Below are 26,043 nucleotides of genomic sequence, written 5' to 3' on the forward strand. Positions count from 1 at the left end.
ATGGCATGGAGGAGATATCCCACATGTGAGCAAGCAAATGGATGTAAGTACCCTCACCTATAAAAGGGAGGTTCATTTGAAGTAATATCAATCAAGCACTTTGCACTATCTCAAGATTCTCTTTATGAGTCCAAGCTAATCTATCTTGGAACCTAATTGACTTGAGATACATGTCATGAGCACTCTCTTCATCATGTCTCCACATAGGTTCCATCCACCTTAGAGTGCTCCATAGATCCTGAGGCACACATGTTTTGTCAACAAATGCTCATTTCTGTCATCACCCTGTCTACTAGAGGATGCATAATTGCCTTGCTGCAATTTTCTAGTCATGATGTCATTCTGCTTTTATTGCAGTCTTTAACCATATGACCCATTTTACCACAAGTTAGAGACCCAGGTGCATGAGTTGCAATCGACATTGTATGAGGGTGTTGGGATGTCATAACTATGAGCTTGCTTATCAATCTTGAATTTGCAAGTAAAGTATAGGTTGGTCAGATACAAGTGTCTCAGCCTTAATGAGGTTAGTACATACTTTATATGAATTGATGTCAATATAAGACATTGCTCACTTTTCGATGCTTTTTAACAATGCTTCACACACACGGGTGCAAAAATCTTATGTGCCGCTCACGGGTGACGAGAGGCATCGGTATAGAGGTGGATTGATAGTGTCAGTATGGGAGTCGATATGGGCATCAATACATACCGACACCCATACCGACTCCCATATCGACTCCCATACCGACTCCTATACCAACACTAAGTAGACTTTTCCATACGGACTTTTTTATAGAACGTTGTTTCAAAGGGGAACCAAAATAGTTTTTAACAAGTTTGATCATTTGAAAGGTAAAAAATATACACCAAATTTGAGATCAAAACACTCATATATTGATGGTGGACTTAACATACAAATGTATAAAATGCCACTATAAAAAAGTGAGGGCCAAAGATAAGAAGGATTTTCCATGGCAAAATAATCAAAGAGTAACATTTGCATCAATGGCTTAGCTTTGACCCAAGTCATGCACCCCAAATAAGTCTATCTCTAACTCTATGGTCAATTGATCACCTATATCATCATTATCATCTATTGAGTGTCTACCTAAGGCTTGACCCTCTAAGTTCATCCTCAAATTCTTCCTCTTCTTCCGCAATGTACTCCTAATCTCCACTTTCCTCCTCTTCTTCTTGACCCATTACATTATGTTAATCTTCTTTGTCGCTAGATCCATCGACATCAGTTGGATCTAGTGATGGCATCTTTGTATCCACATCTCTATCCTCAAAAGTATAATTGCTTGGAGGAGCAACTTGCACCATGTACCACCATCTTGGATCCGAATGATCTGGATGAAAGACCACCTATGTTCAAGATGCAAATTAAATACCATCAATTACATAAATTTGTGATTAAGTATACACTCATTTAAGAGAATGAAAACATTAGTTTAATCAATTTATTATTTTGTGCATACTTGTTCACAATGCTCGGGAAGAAAAAAAGTATCACTTTCATAGGTCCAGAGTCTGGTGGAGTCAATGGCAAAGAAACCACAGATGTCATCCCTGATCCTAGCATTTGGACCACTGTAAGTAGTTCTGAAGCATTTGACATTAAGAATAAAAATACTAAATCGTTAAAATCAACTTCATAGATGTCACATACAATCCCACAATAATCTAACTGTGGGGAGAGAAGATTGATATTAGAAGCACTTGCTCAGATATGTATAAAGTTAGCCATGACTCCATAGTCATAGGCAACTCTGCTTGAATTGATGTGTTCCACATGAAAATCTCATCCATGTGACCATAATGCACTGTACTTTTTGTACTATAAAAGAACATCATTAAAACAATGAGGATACATTTGAATACGTACCATTTAGGATCATTATGAAATACTCAAATTAAGTAGAGAGGTAGGAATATTACATGTGGCATGCATCCGACTACAAGCTCCCTCTCTCAATCAGTTCCTTCCTCTCCATCATCGTTGGCTTTATGAAGAGCTTCTTGTACATTAGTATACATCACCAAGATTCTTGCATCCATGGATCTCGATATGCCACCCGCTTTGAATATCAAGGATGATGATCGTGTCATTGCTGAGGTTCCCAAAGAAAGAAAGATGAGCCTAGAGTAAAGGGATAAATTCAACAAGTTTTGTATCCTCAATAGTCCTAAGATGCAAAAATGGATTGAAAGATATGAAGAGGCCAAAGCATAAAGAATAAATGAGAGGGTAATATTTAGAGTCATGCATAGGCAAACACCACCATATCCAGAAGGCCTTTCTCTTCTCCCCAGTCACATTTCATGTGATTGGCTAATGACTCCTGCACAAGCCACCCCTCTGCCATGCTTGCTTCTAGTCTAGCTCTTTTCCTTCTAAATCTTTTCAAAGTTTTCATAAACTGTTCAAGGAAAAACATCCAACGACTATGAACGGTTCCTACAATAGCGACCTCATCAACCACGTGTACAAGCAAGTGACCCTGAGTCATCATAATTCTCGAGAGAAAGTGTTTTTATGGAGTCCAACTTAGGCCTCTTGATGCTTGTCAATATAGAGATATATTTTTACAAGATCCACCTATTTCACGTGTGTATGTAAGATTCAATATTTTTCCAATTATTCAAAATTAAGTGAAATGAAGATGATATGTTAGTAATCATACCTCACAATGCCCACTAATCTTGTAGATAGCTTTTCTTACATCTTCAGATAAACATCCTTTCACTGTAATTAAGAGGATAAACTACCAAAGAAAGAAATAAGTTTTAACAATGTATGATAATCATAGATGCATAAAAGCATCACAATCTTAGTTCTAACAAGTATTCAAGCTAACATGAAGAATGCCTATAAGACCTTGTGTCAATCATGAGACTTGAGTCCAATGAGCTTATTATCCTTTGTAAATGATCCTCTCAAGCAACACATGTGTCCTGTGGGTGTCCAAAAAGATGCAATGTCTGCCTGAATCATTGCCTACTCTCTCTTGAAAAGGATCCAAGGTGCCTTCGAGAGGGCAATTCTAGGAGGATGCTCTTGGGTTCCTGAAGCACCTACCACTAGGGTTCTATGAGCATGCTCTTGGGGCCACAAGTGAGGCATCCTATCCATCGTGCACAAGTCTCCCTAGGATCCCTTTTTGTCTTTGTCACCAACCAAGTGTGCCCAAATGGAAGCCCCCACATTCTTGAAGATATGCATGGGATCTAAGAGATGATTGATTTGTAAATCACCCCAATATGGAAGCTCGTGAAAGATTGATGGCTGTAGCATAACAATAGGAGGCCACACTCTAGGAGGGGGTTCCTCTCTTGGAGGAGGATGCTCCTCTCTTGGAGGAGGATGCTCCTCTCTAGGAGGAGGATCCTCTCCGTTTCTCCAAACTTCAATCCAATCACTTGCCTTTCTACGAGCCGATGCTGCATCAAGTTGATCCATGTGCATGATGATCAAGTGGAAGATATTTAGCATGTCCTTCATAAACCATCTTTGTGAGGTGTTTGGAGTATCATGAATCCAATTTAGGACCACAAATAGGACAACCTACATACCCAATTGTTCTTATTCCTACATGCATGCACAAAAAATCATTAGACATTCCTACATGCATGCACAAAAAGATCATTAGGCATGCATGGATAGTCGTGCATGGTCCACATCAAAATTCCCCTGATGGAAATCTCTGCGATGCATCTCGGAGCCATAGAGACATCAAAGACACGTATGCCTGTCCATAGGTTTTGGATCTCCTCGATCAAGGGTGCCATGTACACATCCATATTCTTGGCCTTATACTTCCTTGGCACAAGTAGGGTAAGCATAAGGTGTCCCTTCTTTATTGAAAGCCATGGCAGGATATTGTCGTTCACCAAGACTATCGGCCATGTCGACCAAAATGTGGAACGTAACCCAAAAGTGTTCATGCCATCCATTGCAAGCCTAAGATGTAAATAGTGTGGCTCTTGCACAAAGGCTAGCCACATGGTGTCTATGTGCTTCCACACAACACAATTTGCAGGAACCCTCAAAGTGTCATCGGTAGACCAGTGTGTAGCATGCCACATCATCAATTGCACAATGGACGGGCATCTGAACATGTGTTTTATTTTGGGAATGATGGGAAAGTGTCTCAAGACCTTTACTGGGATCTTGTCACCCAACAAGTCCCGTCTATAGCGCTATGTCCCACAATTTGGGCAATTAGCCAAATCTCCATACTCGTGAAACAAAATACAATCATATTTTCTCTTTTTCTCTATTCTTTCCTTCCTCTTCCTCTCGTATTCTCTCTTACTCTCTCTTTTTCCTCTTCCTCTTCCTCTCTTATTTTCTCTTCCTCTTTCTCTTCCTCTCTTTTTCCTCTTCCTCTCTTATCCCTCTTCCTCTCTTATTTCCTCTTCCTCTCTTTCCTTTTTCCTCTCTTATCCCTCTTCCTCTCTTCCTCTTTCCCTCTTCCTCTTTTCCCTCGTCCTCTCTTTCCTTTTTCCTTTTTCCCCTCTTGTTCTCTCTTTTCCCTGTTCCTCTCTTGTTCTCTCTTTTCTCTCTTATTTCCCTCTTCCTCTCTTATTTTGTCTTTTTCTCTCTTCTTTCCTTCACCTTCCTCTCTTATTTTCTCTTGCTCTCTCTTTTCCTCTTCCTCTCTTATTCCCTCTTCCTTTTTCCTCTCTTATTCCCTCTTTCCTTTTTCCTCTTTAGCCTCTTATTCTCTCTTTTCCCTTTTCCTCTCTTATTCTCTCTTCCTCTCTCTATTTTCTCTCTTATTTCCATCTTCCTCTCTTATTTTCTCTTTTTCTCTCTGCTTCCCCTCTTCCTCTTTTATTTTGTCTTCCTCTCTTTTTCCTTTTCGTCTCTTATCCCTCTTCCTCTCTTATTCCCTCTTCCTCTCTTATTCCCTCTTTCCTCTCTCTTTCCTCTTCCTCTCTTCTCTCTTTTCTCTCTTATTTGCCTCTTCCTCTCTTACTTTCTCTTTTCCTCTCTTTTTCCTCTTCCTCTCTTATTCCCTCTTCCTTTTTCCTCTCTTTTTCCTCTCTTTTTCCCTCTTTCCTTTTTCCTGTTTCCCCTCTTATTCTCTCTTTTCTCTCTTCCTCTCTTATTCTCTCATTCTCTCTCTTTTCTGTCGTATTTCCCTCTTTCTCTCTTACTTTCTCGTTTTCTCCCTTCTTTCCCTCTTCTTCCTCTCTTATTTTCTCGTTTTCTCTTCTTTCCCTCTTCTTCCTCTCTTATTCCCTCTTCCTCTCTTATTTTATCTCCCTCTCTCTTTTTCCTCTTCCTCTCTTATCCCTCTTCCTCTCTTGTGTTCCTTTCTTATTCCCTCTTCCTCTCTTATTTTCTCTTCCTCTCTCTTTTTATCTCTTATTGCCCTCTTCCTCTCTTATTTTCTCTTCCTCCCTCTTTTTTCTCTTCCTCTCTGATTCTCTCTTCCTCTCTTTTTCCTCTTTCTCTCTTTTCTGCTTTTCCGGTTTCCCGCTTTCTGCTTTCCTCTTTTCCCCTTTTTCGCTTCCCCTTTTCCACTTTTTCACTTCCCACTCTTCGCTTTTTGCTTTTCTCTTTCTGCTTTCTATCTTTCGCTTTTTCACTTTTCTTTTAGATCTCCTCTCTATCTTTCCTCTCTTTTCTTCCTCTCTATTCCTCTCTCTTATTCCTTCATCCCTCTCTTTTCCCTCACCTTTCCCCTCTATCTTTCCTCTTCCCCTCGCCTTTCTCCTCTATCTTTCCTCTTCGCTCTCTCTACTCCCTCTCCTTTTCACTTAGTTGCTTTTTCAAGTTATATCATTAGTTGTATTTATCATGTTTCTCCCTTCTTATTGGATTGTATTCTTTTTGTGTCATGACTATTGTCCAATCCCTTTAAAGTAGCCATGTCATCACGTCACTCGTTCAAGGAGCAGAGTTGGGGTCAGTGGTAGACCCCTCGGGATGAGCAGACTCTTGAACCAACACCCGCTTTGCACATGCCTTGGGATGAGCAGACTCCTCATCATTGCAAGAGTAGAGGTCATGGACTCTACAGTCCAGAGAACTTTGAGTCCACCCGTCCTACTCCTCAGCCCAACTCCATCTTTGTTAGGAGCCACAGGCTTCAGGAGTCCTAAGGATTTTGTGGCCTCCATGAGTCTTGAGGAACTAGACTGATACTTCTCTTTGATCTCTTCTTGAGACAGACCCCTGCCATGCCATCCCCTACAGCTTTCAGGGGAACATCAGGTCTCCCATTAGCTTTTCCTACCAAACAGCCATCCCCAGCACCACCCTCTAAGGCCTCATTACCTAGTGGCTAGCGCTCATGACCCAAAGAGAGTAAGAAGGGACATGGGTGCTATGGTGGCACGGGAGATGTAGACGAGTCTGTACACTCCCAGTGCATTAGGTCCCCCCTATGCACGAGACACAATTCTCCTCTGGTCCGCCGATGCCCACCCCTCTCACTGGCGCATGTACCCTACTCCTCGCTCTCTCTCCCATAGCAATGAGAGTGCTCTCAACAGAAGCAATAACGGAAGAAGGAGAGAGAGAGAGAGACAGAGAGCCACAGAAGTTTTGGTGGGTGTAGAACCACCCTAATCTTCTTTTTCATTCATTTATATATGTGTTTGAGTATTGTACATAACTGGGGTAAAGGCACAGTGACCTTTAACCCCCACAACCTCCCACTTAAAGGACAATGTGCCTTTAAGGGAGAACAACCAGTGAGCATACTATCCAATGCCCATCAATACATGACAATACTCAAACCACTGACTAGGTAGACTCTTCGTCAGCATATCTACAGGGTTATTATCTGTATGAACCTTGACAAGCTCTATGCACTTGTCCTCAAGTACCTCCTTGATGAAATGGTACCTGACCTCAATGTGTTTGGTCTTTGAATGAAAGACTAGATTCGGTGCTAGCTGAATAGCACTCATGGAATCACTATGCAATGTCGGTACACCTGTATGAATCCCCAAATCTCCCACTAGCGGATCAAGCCATATAGCCTCCTTGCAACCTTCTGTGGCTGCAACATACTTAACCTCTGTGGTAGACAAAGCAATGCACTTCTGTGCGTGAGACATCCATGACATTGCACCACCTACAAAGGTGAACACATAACCAGAAGTGGATCTCCTACTATCCACATGCCCTGCATAGTCTGAATCTGTGTACCCAAGTACAGGCATGTCTCCTCTACCAAAGCAGATGCACATCTCCTTGGTACCCTTCATGTACCTCATGATGCACTTAACTGCCTCCCAATGCCTCTTTCCTAGATTAGCCATATACCGGCTAACAACTCCCACTGTAAATGCAATGTCTGGTCTAGTAGCTATCATAGCATACATAAGACTCCCAACTGCTGATGCATAAGGAACCTTGGAGATCATGGCCTTTTCCTCATTTGATTTGGGACTATCTATATGACTCAGTTTCACATATGGAGGCAATGGAGTACTCACTGCCTTCCCCCCCTCCATATTGAAACGCTGCAATACTTTTATAACATACTCTTTTTGTGAAAGCCAAAGGAGTTTCCTACTCCGATCACGCGTGATGTGCATACCAAGAATATGACCTGCAAGTCCCAAATCCTTCATATCAAAGGCCTCATGCATCTTGGCCTTTAATGCAGATCTAGTTCATAAGTATTATTGCTAGCCAATAGCATATCATCCACATATAGTGCCAGGATTATCAGGCTACTATCCTTAGCCCTTTTAGTGTAGAGGCACTGATCAATTTCACTCCTTCTAAAACCCTAAGATCAAATGAAAGCATCAAACTTCTGATACCATTCTCTAGGCGCTTGCTTAAGACCATAGAGACTCTTCTTCAGCTTGCAAACTAAATGCTCTTTGCCCTTTTCTTCAAAGCCTTCCGGCTGAACCATGTAAATTTCCTCATGCAAATCCCCATGCAAGAAAGCTATCTTTGTTGAGATATCGAGCTCCACTCGCGATATGCCAGGGTGACCGTTGTGTATTTATGTCACCGACTTGTTAGTTGGAGATGCAGTTGGTACACCACCCACAAATAATAGCTGGATGACAGCTATCCTTATCTACTCTAGTTTGTGGCTCAGTTAGTAAGCCACCTTAGTTAGTTGAGTTTGGTTTGAGACCCACATATAGGGTTCTTCTATTTCTTTGTACCAGAGTTCTTTTGGCTTTCACAACTAAGAAGAGGAAAACTGTTTTCAGCCTCCACCTTTGTGTGTATTCCCCCATTGTGCATGTGAGAAAGCCGCAAGTGAGACTGCTTCCCTCTCTCCCACTATCTTCACATGGTATCAGAGCCTTGTTCGTGGTAAGGAGCTCAAGAAAGCAAACCAAGTTTGTGGTGTCCTGGTAAGAGGACCAGTGTTGCTTTCCTTTTTTGAGTTTGGGAGCAAATCTCTGCAGGTAGCACAGCCAAAAGTGCAAGAGTGCACTGTCTTAGATTGAGAAAATTGCAGCAAGGCACTTATGCATCCTCTAGTAGACAGGGTGATGACAGAAATGAGCATTTGTTTATGGTGCAGCATATGACAAATTCTGTGACAAGTGCAAAAGAAAGCAATGATGTGTGGTATGTTGACTCAGGTGTGTCAAACCACATGACAGGTCATGCTGGATGGATGCAGGATGCGAAGAAAATGGAAAAACCAGGATTTGTGGAGACTGGTGATGATACTGCACATCCTATTGTGCAGATTGGCAAAATTCCTTTGTCTATGCAGGATGGGAAAAAGAAATACTTGTCTGATGTATTTCATGTCCCGAACATCACAAGAACTTGGTTTCTGTTGGTCAGATGGTTGAGCAGGGCTTGTAGGTCAGATTTAATCCTCATGGATGCTTTGTTGAGGATATGAAAAATAATGGTCGCTTGATAGCAAAAGGAAAGAAGAAGGGCAGGATGTTTACGTTGGATGCGGACATGCCTGAATTGAGTGCAGCAATGTTTGCACATGGGACCAGTGTAGTTGCAGATATTGATATCTGGTACAAACGCATTGGTCACGTTAATATACAGTGACTTAAATCAATGCAAGCCCAAAATATTGTTGCAGGATTGCCTAAATTCAAGGTTGCAGAAATGCACAAGGTTTGTGAAGCCTGTCAATTTGGGAAACAGGCAAGGAAACCTTTTCCTAGGCATGTTCAAGAGAGTAAAAAGCCATTGGAATTAATCCACTCTGATGTGTGGACTACTAAAGCTGCATCTATTGGAGGCTGTCACTATTTTGTCACATTTATTGGACTTCAGCAGAAAACTTTGGATGTATTTTATGAAAAAGAAAAGTGAAGTGTTTGGGCACTTCAAAGCTTTCAAAGCTATGGTTGAAAAAGAAACAGGCCTGCAAATAAAATGCCTAAGGTCAGATGGAGGGGGAGAGTACCTCTCAAATGAGTTTGCAAGGTTCTTGTAGGAGCATGGTATAAAGCAGCAATATTCATGCAGTCATACCCCACAGCAAAATGGAATTGCAGAAAGAAAAAACAGGCATATTGGAGAGGTATCTTGGGCTATGCTAAATGAAAAAGATCTACCAGATTATTATTGGGCTGAAGCAGTTGCTATAGCAGTTTATATAATGAACAGGACTCCCACTGCAGCAATACATGGCATGACGCCAGAGGAGATGTATACTGGTAGGAAACCAGATATTTCTCATTTGAAAATTTTTTGTTGCATTGCCTATGTCCATGTGCCAGATGAGTTGAGGTCCAAGTTGGATCTAAAAGCTGAGAAGTGCATCTTTATTGGTTATTCTTTGCAGCAGAAAGGGTATAGATGCTATAACCCTTCTACACGAAAGTTCACAGTGAGCAGAGATGTTGTTTTTGATGAGATGAGCAGCTGGTATAAACCAGTAAATGTGATGATTGATGTAGATGCACAAAATGGTAATGCTGCATAAAATTCACAGTAGCTATCACAAAATATCAGTGGACCTGCAGTGTCCTCTAGCAGTGGTTCACATACTTTGCCATGGACAGGTAGATTGAGATCAAGAGAATCTCCTCAAAGCAATGCAGATAGTGGTACGCAAGTATCAGGAAAAGGAAAAGAGAATGTAGATCAGCCCATGTTTGATGTGAATGCAGGTCACTCTTATGTGGATGGTGAATCCAGTGGCTCAGAGCAGAGCATTGATGATGAGTTGGGTACTCCTTCTGTTGTTACACCTAGAGTAAGGAAGACCAGGGATGTTTTGAGAGCACTTGGAAGTGAGCCTATTTTGCGCAGGTCTACCAGGGTTAGGTATCCTGTGGATAGGCTGAAATATGATGGATTTACAGCCATTCACTATGCCTATATGGTCAAAGTGATACAGGAACCAGAACCCACTTCTTTTGAGCAAGCCATGGGAAATGAAAAATGGGAGAAAGCCATGGATGAAGAAATGGATGCCTTGGATGCAAATGCTACATGGGAATTGTTGCCTTTGCCTAAAGACAAGAATGCAATTGGCTGTAAATGGGTTTATAAGGTGAAGCACAATGCAGATGGTTCTGTGAATAGATACAAGGCAAGATTAGTTGTCAAGGGGTATGCACAGACATATGGCAGTGATTATGAAGAAACATTCAGTCCAGTTGCAAGGATGGCAGCTGTAAGAGCAGTCATTGCTATGGCTGCATCAAAGGGATGGTCTTTACATCAGATGGATGTAAAGAATGCCTTCTTGCATGGTGATTTGCAAGAAGAGGTCTTTATGGAGCAGCCAGCAGGTTATGTTCATGCTATTCATCCTGAGTTTGTTTGCAGGTTGAAGAAACCTTGTAAGGCTTGAAGCAAGCACCTAGAGCATGGTCTGACAAGATAGGATAGTATCTTGTCACTATTGGCTTTCAGATTTCCAAGGCAGATTTCTCACTCTATGTGAGAAAAACAGAGAAAGGGATTATGCTGCTTGTCATTTATGTTGATGATTTGAACATCACAGGTGATAGTGATGAAGATATCCTTCATGTGAAAATGCTATTGAGGCAGAAGTTTGAGATGAAGGATTTGGGAGAGCTACGTTATTTCTTGGGCATTGAGGTGATTAGATCACCAAGTGGGATACAGCTCTTGCAGAGGCAGTATGGAGTGGACATGCTGTCCAAATATGGGATGACAGGCTATAAGCCTATTTCAGTTCCTTTGGAGCAGAATGTGAAGCTGAGCGCAGATGCAGGTGAGCTTCTGGAAGACCCTACTATGTACAGACGCATAGTAGGAAGTTTGATTTACATGACTATTACCAGGCCAGATTTGAGCTATGCTGTTGGGTTGGTAAGTCAGTTTATGCAGGCTCCAAGGAAACCGCATTTGGATGCAGCTAGACGCATACTCAGGTATGTGAAGTCCACATTGCAGTATGGACTATTTTATGAGGCTAGGGTTTAGATACAGTTGCATGGATACACTGATGCTGATTGGGCTGGTAGTATTTCTGATAGACGATCTACTAGTGGATATGTGCTCTCTTTTGGGAGTGCTGCAGTCACTTGGAGCAGCAAGAAACAGCCTACAGTTGCCTTGTCGAGCACAGAGGCTGAGTACAGGGGTGCAGCAATGGTTGCATGTGAGGTAGCTTGGTTGCATAAACTACTCTATGATATGCATCAGTCTACAGATGGGCCAGTTGTCATCTATTGTGACAACATGAGCAGCATACACTTGACAAAGAACCCAGTCTTTCATGCTAGAACAAAGCACATTGAGGTGCATTATCACTATGTGCGGAAGAAGGTTTTACTAGGTCTTATTGATCTAGTTTATGTCAGCACAGAGGATCAGGTAGCTGACATATTCACGAAAGCATTGGGCGCAGAGAAGCTGCGCAAGTTCAAAGACCTGCTTGGTGTGCAGGAATTGGGATTGAGCTCGAGGGGGAGTGTTGAGATACCGAGCTCCACTCGCGATATGCCAGGGTGACCGTTGTGTATTTATGTCACCGACTTGTTAGCTGGAGATGCGGTTGGTACACCGCCCACAAATAATAGCTGGATGATAGCTATCCTTATCTACTCTAGTTTGTGGCTCAGTTAGTAAGCCAGCTTAGTTAGTTGAGTTTGGTTTGAGACCCACATATAGGGTTCTTCTATTTCTTTGTACCAGAGTTCTTTTGGCTTTCACAACTAAGAAGAGGAAAACTGTTTTCAGCCTCCACCTTTGTGTGTATTCCCCCATTGTGCATGTGAGAAAGCCACAAGTGAGACTCCTTCCCTCTCTCCCACTATCTTCACAATCTTGACATCCATCTACATAAGCTCCATATCCTCTATTGCCACTAGTCCAAGCATGCATCTAAGTGTGGTCATCTTCACAACCGGAGAGAATATATCATCAAAGTCCACACCCTTCTCTTGCTTGAACCCTTGAGCGACCAAACGGGCCTTGTACCTAGGCACATCATCACCTGTGACCTTCATCTTGTAGACCCATTTACATGGCAATGCTTTCTTTCCATGTGGCAAAGAAACCAAGTCCCAAGTCTTATTCTTCATAAGTGAACTCATCTCTAATTGCATAGCATACTCCCACTTGCGTTGATCCTCACGCATCATAGTCTCTCTGTAGCAAGAAGGCTCCCCGCAATGAGAATTTCCCTTAAGTCTTGGCATGGGGGGAAGAGAAACAATGGCAAGATCAAGAAGGTGGGAGAGGCAACAATAAGGAGATTAGAGAAGCAGAGAAGAGCTTTAACATGTAGTAGAGGAATCTTTATAAATAGACAATGATTGGAAGCTTAGAGAATGGGAAGCATCCAAAGGTGTTATTTTTTCCTTCATACCTTATGTTAATTACTCGTTGACAGGGAGCTACGATTACTAATTGGTAGAATTTTTTTTTGCAATTGTGGGCACCTATTTTATCTTGTCCAAAGAAAAAAAAGTTGGAAGTTTTGCTAGTTGCTTGTTCCAAATTTGAACTGTAACATCCATTATTAGTTTTCATGTGAATAATATTTTTCTCTCTCAACACCTATTTCATTAATTTTTGACTAGTGTACTATTCAATTTCAAAGGAGGCAAAAGTAAGCTACATTTGTAACTCTTGAACAAGGTCAAAATTTAAAATTTTAATATAGCATTACAACTAAAGTAGACTTAAGCAAGCTATACTTGTAACTTCTAAAACTAAAAAAGGCATCATTACAATAGTGCTAAAATCTCAAGTATTTGATAATGGTGTTAACAAACACCTTGAAATACTTTCAAAGAGACTCCTAATTAAATCAATAGAAGATATCCTCATCAATCTCTCTTAATAACATTGATACAATTACAAGGGTATTAACAAACACCTTAAAATCATTCCAAAAGACTCTCAATTACATCAATCAAGCATATCCTTATTTGTCTCTTTTATCTGCTCAGCAACCCACTCTGCTACTGACTCCACATTTGAAACCTTGATATAATTACAAACACAGAAAAAATTCAAGCACTTGGACTTAGGGGGACCACTACATATGAACCCTAGATATCACATGCGTTCAAGGAATATTTATAAAACCCCTTATTTGTAAATTTATCATGAATAAAATAGATCCTTTTTCTATTCAATATGTGAATACCCCCTATATTTGTTACCCTTTTGTATGTGAAAAATGTGTAGAAAGGGGATTTTAACAGTTCCTTCTATTGAACCCATGTTCTATACTATATATTTATGAGTGACCCCCCCGAGGACTTGGAGACCTTGACTTGATAATCTCTTTGTGCAACCCTAATTATTTCTTGTTCAGCATAGAATACCTCAATCAAGGTTTATGACCACGGTGTGCATGAGGCTCTTCCCCCTCCACCCTCCCCCGTCCCCCTCCCCCGCTCCCCCTCCCCCCCTTCCCCTTGGTGCCTCCCTTCCCCCTCCACCCTACCTTATAGCAACAGTGTTGCTTCATGATGTGACTTGCCGAAGTCCACTATCCGTCGTCGTACTAGCAAGATCGTGCAGTCTTTTTTCAGTGACCTCACGCCAGTTTTGCAGCCTGCTCTTCTCACGTCCCTGATTGATTAACCTGACTTGGTAGAGTGTAGGAGACTTGCTGGTCTTGGTGCACGTAGAGATAGGGTTGTATGTAGCGAGGTCCTTAGCAGTGTTTGACGTTCCTATGCTTCTATTAAGCATAGGAACTCCAGTGATGCCTTGGCAGCACATTGTGCTATTGTGGCTGCCATTAGTAGACCTCATATGATAGGCCATGCCCGTACCACTTCACGTCTTCTTCAGATTGCACCACACACATTGCGAGTAGGCATGATTAGGAGGCAGAGTCTAGAGGATAGTGAAACTGATGCTCTTTAGGCTTCGAGTGGTCGTGCACCTCGCAGCGATCGATTGTTGGATGATTCCACTAGGTCCTTCATACAACAGTTTTGGGAGGAGCATTGCAAAGCATCCCCATCCCTGGATGGTCATAGGGGAGTGGTTCCTACTAGCCCTCGCGACTTCATTCATTCCATATTGTGTACACGAGATGGCGATGCTTTATTGCACTCCCTTGATTGTGTGGAAGGTAAGTGTACTTTGTGTGGTGACTTTGCTAGAGTGCCACGAGTTACACTAGATACTTGTGATGTGCAGATGGTTCGTTGGCAGTAGTACGAGTACAGTACCCTGACATTAGATGGTGGTGCACAGTCGAGGAGGTTGCAGCTTGTGGGGAAGGAGACACCACGTGTTGTATTCATTGACAGTTTTCGAGGGAAGCTATACCACTACATACGCCATTCGCACACTGCGAAGTGGGAGGATCATCAGTTCCGTGCATGTTTGAGGACATTTCCTATAGGGGTGGTTGTCTCAGTGGTGGACTTTGCAGAGAATTATACCTTTGCACTACAGCATGAGATCCAATCGGAGTATTATTTCTTGGAACAGGTGACGTGTGTTTGAGTTATTGGTTTTTTTATGGCCTCATTATATTGAATTATTTCAATAGTCATATTTTTTTTCAATGCCATATTGTAGGTTGCTATATTTGTGCACATTAGCTATCGTCATGCACAGGCTCATGTGGATGGCATTGATAGCACCATGGACTCACGCATCATTGTGCGAGAGTATCACTTCTACATTAGTGATGATTGATCGCATGATGCCCATTTTGTGCAGCATTGCTTAACTTCGCATGATAGTTTCTTGAGGGATCATGGTGTCACATGGCAACGGCACTGGATCTGGTCAGACAGCTGTGGTGGTCAGTTCAAATCAACTAGACAGTTTTATTGGTTCTACAGATGGCACCGTGAGACAAGCATTCCGATCACATGGAGCTACTTCAAGACAGGGCATGGTAAGGGAGAGCACGATGGTGCAAGTGCTTGCATGAAGCGTGCTTTACTAGTGCTATGTCCTCCTTTTAGTCACGTGACGATAGGGTGGTGAGCCAGTATTTTTGGTGCGTGGACATTGGGAGTCTTGATCGGTCTAGGCCTTTTGATTGTCGTTCAATGTCTAGCACTCTTGATTTCCATTCCATCAGGAGCATAGGTGAGTCTCACCCCATGATCTTTTCTTGATGGTTTGCATGTTTTTACTCCGCATGCATTGATGATGATTGGGGAGGGTGCTCCATGATACCATGGGCTGATCCATGGGAACGGCGAGCCCTTTCTCCCTTCCAGCCTTGGGAGGAGGTACATGATGATCAGGATGCGGGATTCAGTCAGGATATTGTTCTTACCATGTAATGAGTGATGTTACATGTCCAAACCTATTTCATTGCCTTTCCAAAAAAATGGCACACGTACTAACCAAATATGCATGTGGACTTATCTGTTGGGGATGAAACTCTGCACGGCTCTTAGGCTACCCTAGACCTACATCCATGCAAGATTTGGTCTCCAACTAATTTGATATGTGCCACGTGGAAGGTATAATGCATACATTTTTACAATCCCTACTAGTGACTACGTATGAAAAATGGCACACGTACTAACCAAATACGCACGTGGACTTATCTGTTGGGGATGAAACTTTGCACGGCTCTCAGAGGTACATCCATGCAAGATTTGGTCTCCAATTGATTTGGTATGTGCCATGTGGAAGGTATAATGCGTACAATTTTTACAATCCCTACTAGTGACTACGTATGAAAAATGGCGCACGTACTAACCAAATACGCACGTGGACTTATCTGTTGGGAATGAACTTGGCACGGCTCTCAAGCTACCCTAGAAGTACATCCACGCAAGGTTTGGTCTCCAACTGATTTCGTATGTGCCACGTGGAAGGTATAATGCGTACATTTTTACAATCCCTACTAGTGACTACGCATGGAAAATGGCGCACGTACTAACCAAATACGCATGTAGACTTATCTGTTGGGGATGAAACTCTACACGGCTCTTAGGCTACCGTAGACCTACATCCATGCAAGATTTGGTCTCCAACTGATTTTGTATGTGCCACATGGAAGGTATAATGCGTACATTTTTACAATCCCTACTAGTGACTACGTATGAAAAATGGCGCACGTACTAACCAAATACGCATGTGGACTTATCTGTTGGGGATGACACTTTACATGGCTCTCAGGCTACCCTAGACATACATCCACACAAGATTTGGTCTTCAACTGATTTCGTATGTGCCACGTGGAAGGTATAATCCCTACTAGTGACTACGTATGAAAAATGGCGCACGTGCTAACCAAATACGCATGTGGACTTATCTATTGGGGATGATTTTGGACCAATCATACATAATCATGTATTAATGTTTGACACATGTTACTACCAATGAGCACCATTCCATGCTAAACATTGACATTTTTATCTTAATCTACAATTTACAAGAATTAGTGACAATATTAGTGTAATAATTGCAAGCATTGATATATACAAAATTCAATATGATATTCAAAATGATAAAGTTCATAGCATGAGAGAGAGAGAGAGAGAGAGAGAGAGAGAGAGAGAGAGAGAGAGAGAAAGAGAGAGAGAGAGAGACCTTATACATGAACACCTTTTCAATGCTTAATGTTTACAATTACTTCACACGGCATTATTTTAAAAATACCTTATGTATTAGATGTGTGAATTGAGATATTTTACGTGAGGATGACACTTCGCACAACTCTTAGGTTTAGTGTAATAATTGCAAGCATTGCAAGAGAGAGAGAGAGAGAGAGAGAGAGAGAGAGAGAGAGAGAGAGAGACCTTATACTTGAACACCTTTTCAATGCTTAATGTTTACAATTACTTCACACGGCATTATTTTTAAAATACCTTATGTATTAGATGTGTGAATTGAGATATCCGAAATTCAAAATCATCCTCCTAATTTTAAATGTTTATGTTAGATTTGAACAGACTATAAACTGAGATAAACAAAGTAAGAAGAACATCATGAAAGTACCAAAATGCTCATACATCATAAAAGTAAGAACAATATCATGAAAGTACCAAAATGAATGTGTACATCATCATCATCATCGTGCAGAAGTGCATCCCTAAACAAGATATGTGTGAAGCCTAAACAATCATCCTGAATCAGAATCTGATAACTCCACATATGATCCTCTAGTCATCCTCTGACATGGCTCCTATATGACCCGCTACCCAACCATCTGCTGTGTGCCCTCAGGCAAAGCCAGATTAGATGGGACAGCCTCATCTCCTGCATGAGATGGACCAACCTCATCCTAATGAAGAGGAGGGCATGCTGCATGAGCCACCACTGCCATCTCTGCCTCCCTCACCTCCTCTATGTATGCGCACCTTAGGTCCCAAAGTCGTGCATCTGTGAATACTCGTGCCTCAAATCCAGCGCGAGTAATCATCTCTACATGTAGAAGACATTGGTCTTAGCCCTGCCCAAGCTGCTGCTCCACCCACTGCTGCAATGATATCTAAAGCTCTGCCTCTCGCTCAATACGGCGTGCCTCCTCTGCTCGTGCCTCGTCACCTGGCATGAAATCACCATATGAGAAGCGTCACGGAACAGATGTTGCAACCATTGACGTATCAGCACCCTCCTGCTGCAGCAAAGCTCTCTATGCCTCCTCCTTATAATGCTCTATCAAGACCACACGGGCAAATGGATCAATGGCCTGACGGATCGTGCCACCATGTGGTGGGTCATGCAATGGAGATGTGCGATGTGGCCGCACTCTAGTCCAAACCACCCTACGGTGTCAAAATCCTCGTGGCAAAGGACGCAAGTGGCAGTAGGAAGCCTGGCTATGACTGGTGCATCTATGGGTGTCCTAGTCGGCACATCTACAGGAGGAGCAAGGTATAGGGCCACACTGGGGTCGATCCTATGGTGAGATGGATCATGACTAATATGTCTCAACTGCAAAATATAGTGCTCCGCTCGATGGTAGGCTATGCGTGTCCGAATCCTCTGCTCCTCCAAATCTGCCTCGAACAGTCATACACGAGACTCCATATCCTGTCGCAATAGATGTGCCTGCAATGCAAACATGTCGTGTACATGGTGAGAATTAACAAAAAAACTTCAGTTCAAAACACGCAACAAAAAAATAAACTAAAATAATCAGAATAACTAACCTCGTCCCTAGACTCGACCAACAATGCCTCCAACTCTGCAATCCATGCGTCTCGAGTCTCCAACTCATGCTGAGGCGGTGTAGATGTGGGAGGTGGTGTAGATGTGGGAGGTGGAATCGAAAGTGATCTCAATAGGGCAGAGACCATGTCATGCAAGGATGAGCCCACTGAATGAACATCCCCCCTAATCTGTCCTCCAACAGCTCGCAATGCCGGTGCAGGGATAGTGTGCAGCTCTAGTGCCTCGTGTCGACATCGAACACCTGTAATCTGACGCTCCTGATGCCCCATCCTACCATGTCCCGCTCCTGATCCTAGACGGGTACTAAGGTAGTCTACCCGATGACCAAGCACAAACTCGGCGTATAGCTGCATGGCAAATGACCTGGCTATCTAACAGTTATGAGGAAATCGACCACCATTCGTAGCGAGATATCTTGGATAAATGTGTGCTGCTATGACGGGGTGCCTACAACGTAAAATATAAAAGGGCAGCCCTGATCATGGTTGCATCGCCTCAGTGTGACCATCCCAAAACATATCCTCTAAGGCCTGCCTGTGAGGTGACTCACGCTCAAACAACTCTCGAATGGCTCTCCAATCCAAGCCATGACCAATGATCTCTGCCTCAGCCTATGCCTGAAAGGTATCCAAAACGTCCTCAACTGTGTCTAATTGACCTAGAGCATCAATGACTGAATCTAGACTCGCAACCAAGTGAGGGGGTCCCGTAGCATCCTGCAGTGCCCTCATCTCAGCTTTCAAAATCGCTATCTGCATACGAACAGTGGTGCCAGAACCTGTGCGCTAGCTAGCGCATGCACAAAAAAAACACATGGAAATTAATATTCTATTTAGGTAATGAAAATAATATTCTATTCAATGGGACTTAATAAGCTATTTATGTAATGAAAACTTTTAGCTAGCCAATTTTGATTGAATTTTTGCAAAATATCATGACAAGGTTTCATGGAATCACATAAGTCTTTGTATTTGTCTATGTAACTATATCCATACATAGATCTACAACCTTCCCTAGTTCCCTATTTCTATAGTTTCACGTGCCACCTAAAGGGATTGCTAGCCACATGACTTACCCTCTCCTATTTGTTTGATTGATTACACTTAGTCATGTACTCCTTGATGAGGTAGGATGTCGTTGGGATCATCCTATGCACCTAACGGTAGATGGGCCAAATGTGTGGCTATGCCTACAACAGTGCTATGTTGCAAATGCAACACATGCACTCCCTACATGCTCTAAGTTGCTCGACTCTTCAATGGAAGATGCACACACAATAGTTATTTAACGGTGTTATTTTAGATGTACATCCTTGGTCTTATTTCATTTTCAAAGAAATTTCAAACTTTGTGTTGAAGATGCTACACTTCCCTAATTTGAAAAATAATATAAAAACTACTTTAATCTCTTTTTTAAAATAAACGAAATAGATGATTTTAAAAAACAAAATATATATGTTTTGACATTTAAATAAAAACTTCACTAACTTGAAAAATAATATAAAAGCTACTTTAAACTCTTATTTTCTTTTTTTAAATAGATTATATTTAATTCAAAACTTCACTAATTTAGAAAATAACATAAAAACTACTTTAATCTCTTTTTTTTTTAATAGATGATTTTAAAAAACAAAATATATACTTTTTGACATTTAATTAAAAACTTCACTAACTTAAATAACATAAAAGCTACCTTAAACTCTTATTTTCTTTTTTTTTTTAAATTTAAACGTTTTTTTATTTAAATAAAAATAGCATTAATTTGAAAAATAACATAAAAACTACTTTAATCTCTTTTTTTTTTAATAGATGATTTAAAAAAACAAAATATATACATTTTCACATTTTAAATAAAAACTTACGTAATTAAAAAAATAATTTAAAAAAACTTTAAAATGCATTATAAATTTTGAAATATTTTATAATTAAATTAGATATTCCTATAAACTAAAATTTGAATATGTTTTCTCAAAAAAAAAAGCTACATTAAAAAAACCTTACTTGGAATCTCTCGCTCCGCGTCCATCTCCGTCGTTGTCCGTCGCTGTCGCAATTCCGTCGAGCTCCCGCAAATCCGTCGATTTCGATGAGGAGGAGCTCGATCGAGGTTTGAAGAATGAGGGGGTCCCTCTCTTTATATACCAAAATTTAGGGTTTCACTACCTCTATCGAGGTATTTCACATGCCACATACACATTGATCCATCATACCTCGATCGAGGTATAGACATGCCACGATACCTCGATCGAGGTATTTGACATGCCACATACACATCGCTCCATCATACCTCGATACCTCGATCGAGGCATTCGACATGCCACATACACATTCGTCCAGCATACCCCGATCGAGGTATGGACTTGCCACGATACCTCGATCGAAGTATGTCAGCTGCCAGCCGGATGCCACATACCTCGATCGTGGTATCGGACATGCGGCCAAGTCATCGGTCCAGCATGCCATGATCGAGGTTTCTGGACTTGCCACGGTACCTCGATCAAGGTATGTCATCTGCCATGTCAGAGGCCACATACCTCGATCGTGGTATTTGACACAACCGAAGTCATCTATCCACGATACCTCAATCGAGTTATGTGGACTTGGCACAATACCTCGATCGAGGTATAGGTGGCTTGCCATAATACCTCGATCGAGGTATAGGTGGCTTGCCATGAGACCTCGATCGAGGTATAGGCTCGGTTCGGTGAAAGAAAGTCTAGGACCTCGATCAAGGTATTGGCTTGGCTTGGTTCTCCTCGTGTGTGAATTTCATTGGAGATGATATCTCAATCGAGGTATTTCACACCGAAGCAAAACCTTTGTATTTTCACTCGAGGGGGTGTCACACTCACCCGAAAGTGGTCCGGAAGTGGACACCCTTAGCTTGCTACCTCCCTGAAGTAACGAGCAAAGAAATATATAGTATCAAGGACGGCCCTACAATAACATTATTATTAATTTCTTGTAAAGGATCGGAGACCTGCTCTCTATCAAATCTCAAATACTAAGGTTCTTGTTTCATAATTATTGAGAGAAAGAGAGACATAAGAGTTTCTCTCGAAAGAATTAGTATATTACTCATATCCACAAAGGTATAGGTGAAGCCATAGTTGAGAATAGGAGTGCTCTATATATATAGGAGTGAGCTACATATATCTCCAACACCCCCGCTCAAACTAGGGCCTCTAGCTGTGGATGAAAAAACCCTTGGGGAGTTCAAGGGAAAAACCTGAGCTTCTACATATTTCTATGGTACAAATTGTCGAAATATTTTACAAGAGTGGTCATTAGCCACAAAATATTCTTTGTGCTCATAATACAGTGCCAGGTGCATGTAGAGGATGATACAAGATATAAGTAATCGTGTGCGCTTATTACAATGCAAAGTGCATGTAGACATTTCTTTGCATATAGATGCCTCGCCTCAAGTGCAATGAAGTAATTGTGTGCACATATTATAGTGCAAAGTGCATGTAGACATTTCTTTACCTATAGATGCCTCGCCTCAACTGCAATGAAGTAATCATGTGCACATATTACAATGCAAAGTGCATGTATATATTTCTTTCTATATAGATGCCTCGTCATCACAACTGCAATGTGGTGTATACCAAGATAGTAAATGTTCAAGTGTCATTTTCTATCGTACCAAGGATGAGTGTACAAGAGAATTGTTGCTTCCACTCCAATAAGCTGTGGATGTCCACAAAGTCACGTCTTAAATGTTGATTACGTAGTGGAAGAAAGCCAGTGTAATGTAATACGAAAGCCCTTCATAAATATTGTCACCTTAATTTCGCGCAGGCGCATGTCAGCAGCAATGAAAGTGTTTAGTCCAATCAGGGAGACCTCATAAAAAATGACTAATTGCAGATCTTTGTATGCTTCAGATAGACCTTGCAGTTTCTCAGCTGTGAGTGGTGTATATGAGCTTATCAAGAGAGGTAAGTGGAGTGCATAGTGTATGGTTGTTCCGCCTATGTGGAAAGATGCTCTTACAGTATAGGCTAGTAGCAATGCTTTTGGCAAGTTGTGGTCGAAAGTAGCTCTGTGTGAGTAGTGCTCGAACAAGTACAAGTAAAGTGGAGCTTTTTCCAGTACCCACAATGCCAGAGAGGAATAAATGCACTTTGTGATCGAGTTTTTTTTTTTTTTTTTTGACATGATGTCGTCCAGCTTGTTAAGTTGTCTTACCATTCGATAGTATGTAGAGTAGTGAGTAATGAAATTGATTTTGCCTCTTTTGAACGTTGAGCTCTCTGTTGAGGTCAATTCATTTCTTCCCTCGATATTCTGGGCCGTAGAAGTGGTACCTGCGGTGGAGCGTGTATTCGTTGATAATGTTCGAGGGATTTGAAGAACCCTATGGAACCTTGCTTTATTTGAATCAATAATGTTTGGTGCTTGCTTGTAGAAATCATACCACGTTGGAAATTCATTTGTCAATGCGTGCTCTTCATGCACAAATGGCAAGAAAAGAAGACAAAGCTCTCTATAGTGTTCTTCGGCTGGTTTTGTTTTGCTGTAGTTGTTATAATCTTTGCATGTTTTCTTTTGCGCACCTGGGTTGCAGTTGAGTCGTACTCGCTTGCAAACGCAGCGAGGCAGACATCCCCATGCTCTGTTTTCTCTTCATATATTTCTCTTCATATATATATAGTTAAAATTCTTTTGAAGACATTGTAATGGATCACCTTTTTGAAGTGGAATGAAATTACTAATGTATAGTTAAAATTCTTTTGAAGACATTGTAATGGTATCCACTTCAAAAGAATTTTAACTATACATTTGCTTTGATGGAATATCTACATTAGTAATTTTGTAAAAGCAGTATGTAAGGCCAACAGAAGCGATGTGAGAGATTTGCGAGAATAATATTTCTGATATGGATGCCAATTTATAGATCCAGATGGGGTATCTTACCTCCTCCTTGCCGCCGAAGTACTGAAGGTTGTGAAGCCGTTTGGGAGTCAAGAGCTGCAGGGTGCAAATCTTACGCATCTCTGCAAAGGTTAGAAGTCTGTAAGAAATCCTGCCAGATCATGAAGGGGCAAAAACCTTGTAAACATCGAAGGCGCTTATACCTGCACGCAACTTCAAAAGAATCTCTATCTGCTGCTGATGATTCACCCAGTTCAAGAAGCGCCTGCATGCAAATCAGCAAATATTTCTGACAAAAGTTTAAAACGGCATATTGAACACACGAAACTAGTCAGAGAAATCTAAATGAGCTAGCACAAAGGAATAAAGCATGAAATCTGCCAACGATTTTGTACACAAACGCATATCCATTCAATTAAATTATGTGCTGAAAGGGCATGAAGTTATCTCCCTTTTGATTCATTTTTTATCAGTTCTTTTAAACTGATTCCCTTCAAAAAAAGAGAGGGGGTTGTTCCAGCAATTAAAATGAAATACTTTTGTTAATATTCACTTCATGACAGTAGCAATTTGATATACTGATATCATTGCCTTGAACCATATTTTAAACTCAGAGATGACAGCATGTTGCTGTAAACTTTGAAATGAATACAGTAACGAGTTTGAGTTTATGTTTGAAGGAATTGTGTGGTAGGACAAATAGTTGGACTCTTCACAGTTTACTGAGTATTATACAGCTTTGAAAAGTTCATCCTTCCTTTGTATGGCTGTGTAAAAGACTGATTATGCAGAAAGCTTTGATCATTCTCTGCCGTTTCACAGAAATGTATGCTTCGCAAGCTTGAATGTTGAAAATATTTTGATATACGTACCACAGTTTTTGGGTTCTTCATTTGTATTTCACTTAATTTGTATGTTGAATTTGGAATATTTTCTGGATATGTGTAGGAACATTACTTTTGTTGATGTCAACAGTGTCATCATCATGGAAGGTGCAATAGGTTTTGCTTGTCTCAATGCAAAGAGCATTAATCGATGCGATCACTGGGAATTCTTAAAGGGCAGCAGTCTATGGCATCAAGAAAAGACAACAGGAGTATGTGTGGTAACCTTCAGGCCGACTTCTTGTTGGTAAGTTGATTAGTAGGATGTAATCTATGGTTTTCAATCAATAGAACTTAGTGTGTACTTAACCCTTGCATAAGTATGATCTCTTTGTCATGTAGCCCTAATATCATGTCACAGGTGTAGGATTGCTCCCCCACAAATAAGGAATGCATTGAAAGTAAAAGGCCCTTGTCCTTTGAGCAAGCCAGTATGTGTAGACTTGCAAAAAACTGCTGGTTTACAAGCTTCTGGAGGAACAACCAGTCTTGATATGCCAACTTCAGATTCAGAGTCAATAATGTAATGTTTTTAATGTCTTTAGTCTTCTCTTTATTTCTTCCCTGAAGGTTTTTGTGAGAACATAAAGTATGAAATGATAAGTAATAGTATCCTTCTATGTTTGAGCGTAGTGATTATGATACAACGGTGTTTCAAGTGAACACACAATTCTTAAAAGACAGAGCCAAAGAAAGAGGCTATCGCTCTTTGAGTGATACATAATTGAGAGGGCTGAAGAGAAAACTTGGGATCCCAGATTATGCAGATTTCATCCACACAGGTAGTGAAGCACCTTGGAAAGGTTTGATGGTTGTGAGGTGAAGTTTGAAATTGTTATAAGATATGGTAATGTAAGTGAAAGAAATAAGAGACTTGGGTGTGCAGATTTTTCGTAGGGATGGTGAAGCATTGCAGAAAGGTTCGATGGTTGCAAGGTAAACTTTAAAGTGGTTATAAGATATGGTTATGTAAGTGAAAAAAAGTAACTCTGTAGATTTTTCAGATCCCATTTGTAGGGATTGTGAAGCCTTATGGAAACCTGCAATGTCTTTATTGTTAGTTACATCTACCCTTGTGTATTGCTTTGCAAGTTCTCATCAACAGCAGTGCCATTATTTCTCCCATGTTTCTCATATTTTTGTTGTTAAGGGAGGTGTTTCAAATTTCTAAATATAAGAAATAATATGCTCATTGTGTTTCTAGTTTGATTTGTGCTCGTGGACTTTGTTAAACAGATCTTTTGGAGGACATCGAGCAAGAGTTGAAGTTGAACAGTGGTGAGCTATGCGGGGATTAGGGATCCAGAAAATGCTGTACACCTTGAACGGATCCTCTTTGCTAGGCAGGCAGTTGGTTGTGGTCAAGATATTTATAGTGTTGTAATTATGAATGAGATGTATTAAGAGATGTCCTTGTCAAGGGTGCAATTGTATGACAATGTAAACTGCATGGTATAAAAAGTTCAGAAGTAGTCTTTTCATGTATTGCTCTCTTTGTATGCCATATTTTCCATTGATGGTCTTATTTTTCACATGAATGATACCATGACCTTACCATGCTATTGGTGTTCCAGCTTTTTTACATACTCCAATAGCATTGTAGATTGAAGCACAACCAAAACACTAGAAGCTTGATAAGAGCGAGGCCTACATGGCTACTCGATTCATCTTTTGTTATAAACATTTTGCAGGTTCCTTTAAATGAGAGAGAAAACTTGGCCACTGAGGGTCAAAGCCACGAAAAGAAAAGGGA

At 41.1% G+C, this 26,043-nt stretch overlaps 1 protein-coding gene across 1 annotated transcript; it reads left to right on the forward strand.

Annotated features, from left to right (window-relative positions):
• Positions 1 to 22,750: 22,750 nt before the first annotated feature.
• Positions 22,751 to 25,775, forward strand: LOC147896022 (uncharacterized). Its single transcript, XM_087382964.1, has 6 exons — positions 22,751 to 23,536; positions 24,355 to 24,537; positions 24,652 to 24,813; positions 24,924 to 25,072; positions 25,177 to 25,226; positions 25,527 to 25,775. Exons 1-4 carry the CDS (start codon positions 23,415 to 23,417, stop codon positions 25,012 to 25,014), a joined length of 558 nt encoding a protein of 185 aa, XP_087239090.1. The 5' UTR covers positions 22,751 to 23,414; the 3' UTR covers positions 25,015 to 25,072; positions 25,177 to 25,226; positions 25,527 to 25,775.
• The last annotated feature ends 268 nt before the right edge of the window (positions 25,776 to 26,043 follow it).

Source organism: Dipteris shenzhenensis, chromosome 12 (genome assembly GCF_047967505.1).
Source record: "Dipteris shenzhenensis isolate YYH24624 ecotype China chromosome 12, Dip_SZ_1.0, whole genome shotgun sequence".
In the NCBI taxonomy this organism is placed as follows: domain Eukaryota; kingdom Viridiplantae; phylum Streptophyta; class Polypodiopsida; order Gleicheniales; family Dipteridaceae; genus Dipteris; species Dipteris shenzhenensis.

Bases quoted from the DNA above. Each gene is read 5' to 3' on its own strand.
- LOC147896022 (XM_087382964.1), top strand. From the start codon at position 23,415: ATGCCAATTTATAGATCCAGATGGGGTATCTTACCTCCTCCTTGCCGC. The intron at 23,537-24,354 runs GTTAGAAGTCTG...GGATATGTGTAG, and splicing joins TCTTACGCATCTCTGCAAAG to GAACATTACTTTTGTTGATG. The intron at 24,538-24,651 runs GTAAGTTGATTA...ATCATGTCACAG, and splicing joins TTCAGGCCGACTTCTTGTTG to GTGTAGGATTGCTCCCCCAC.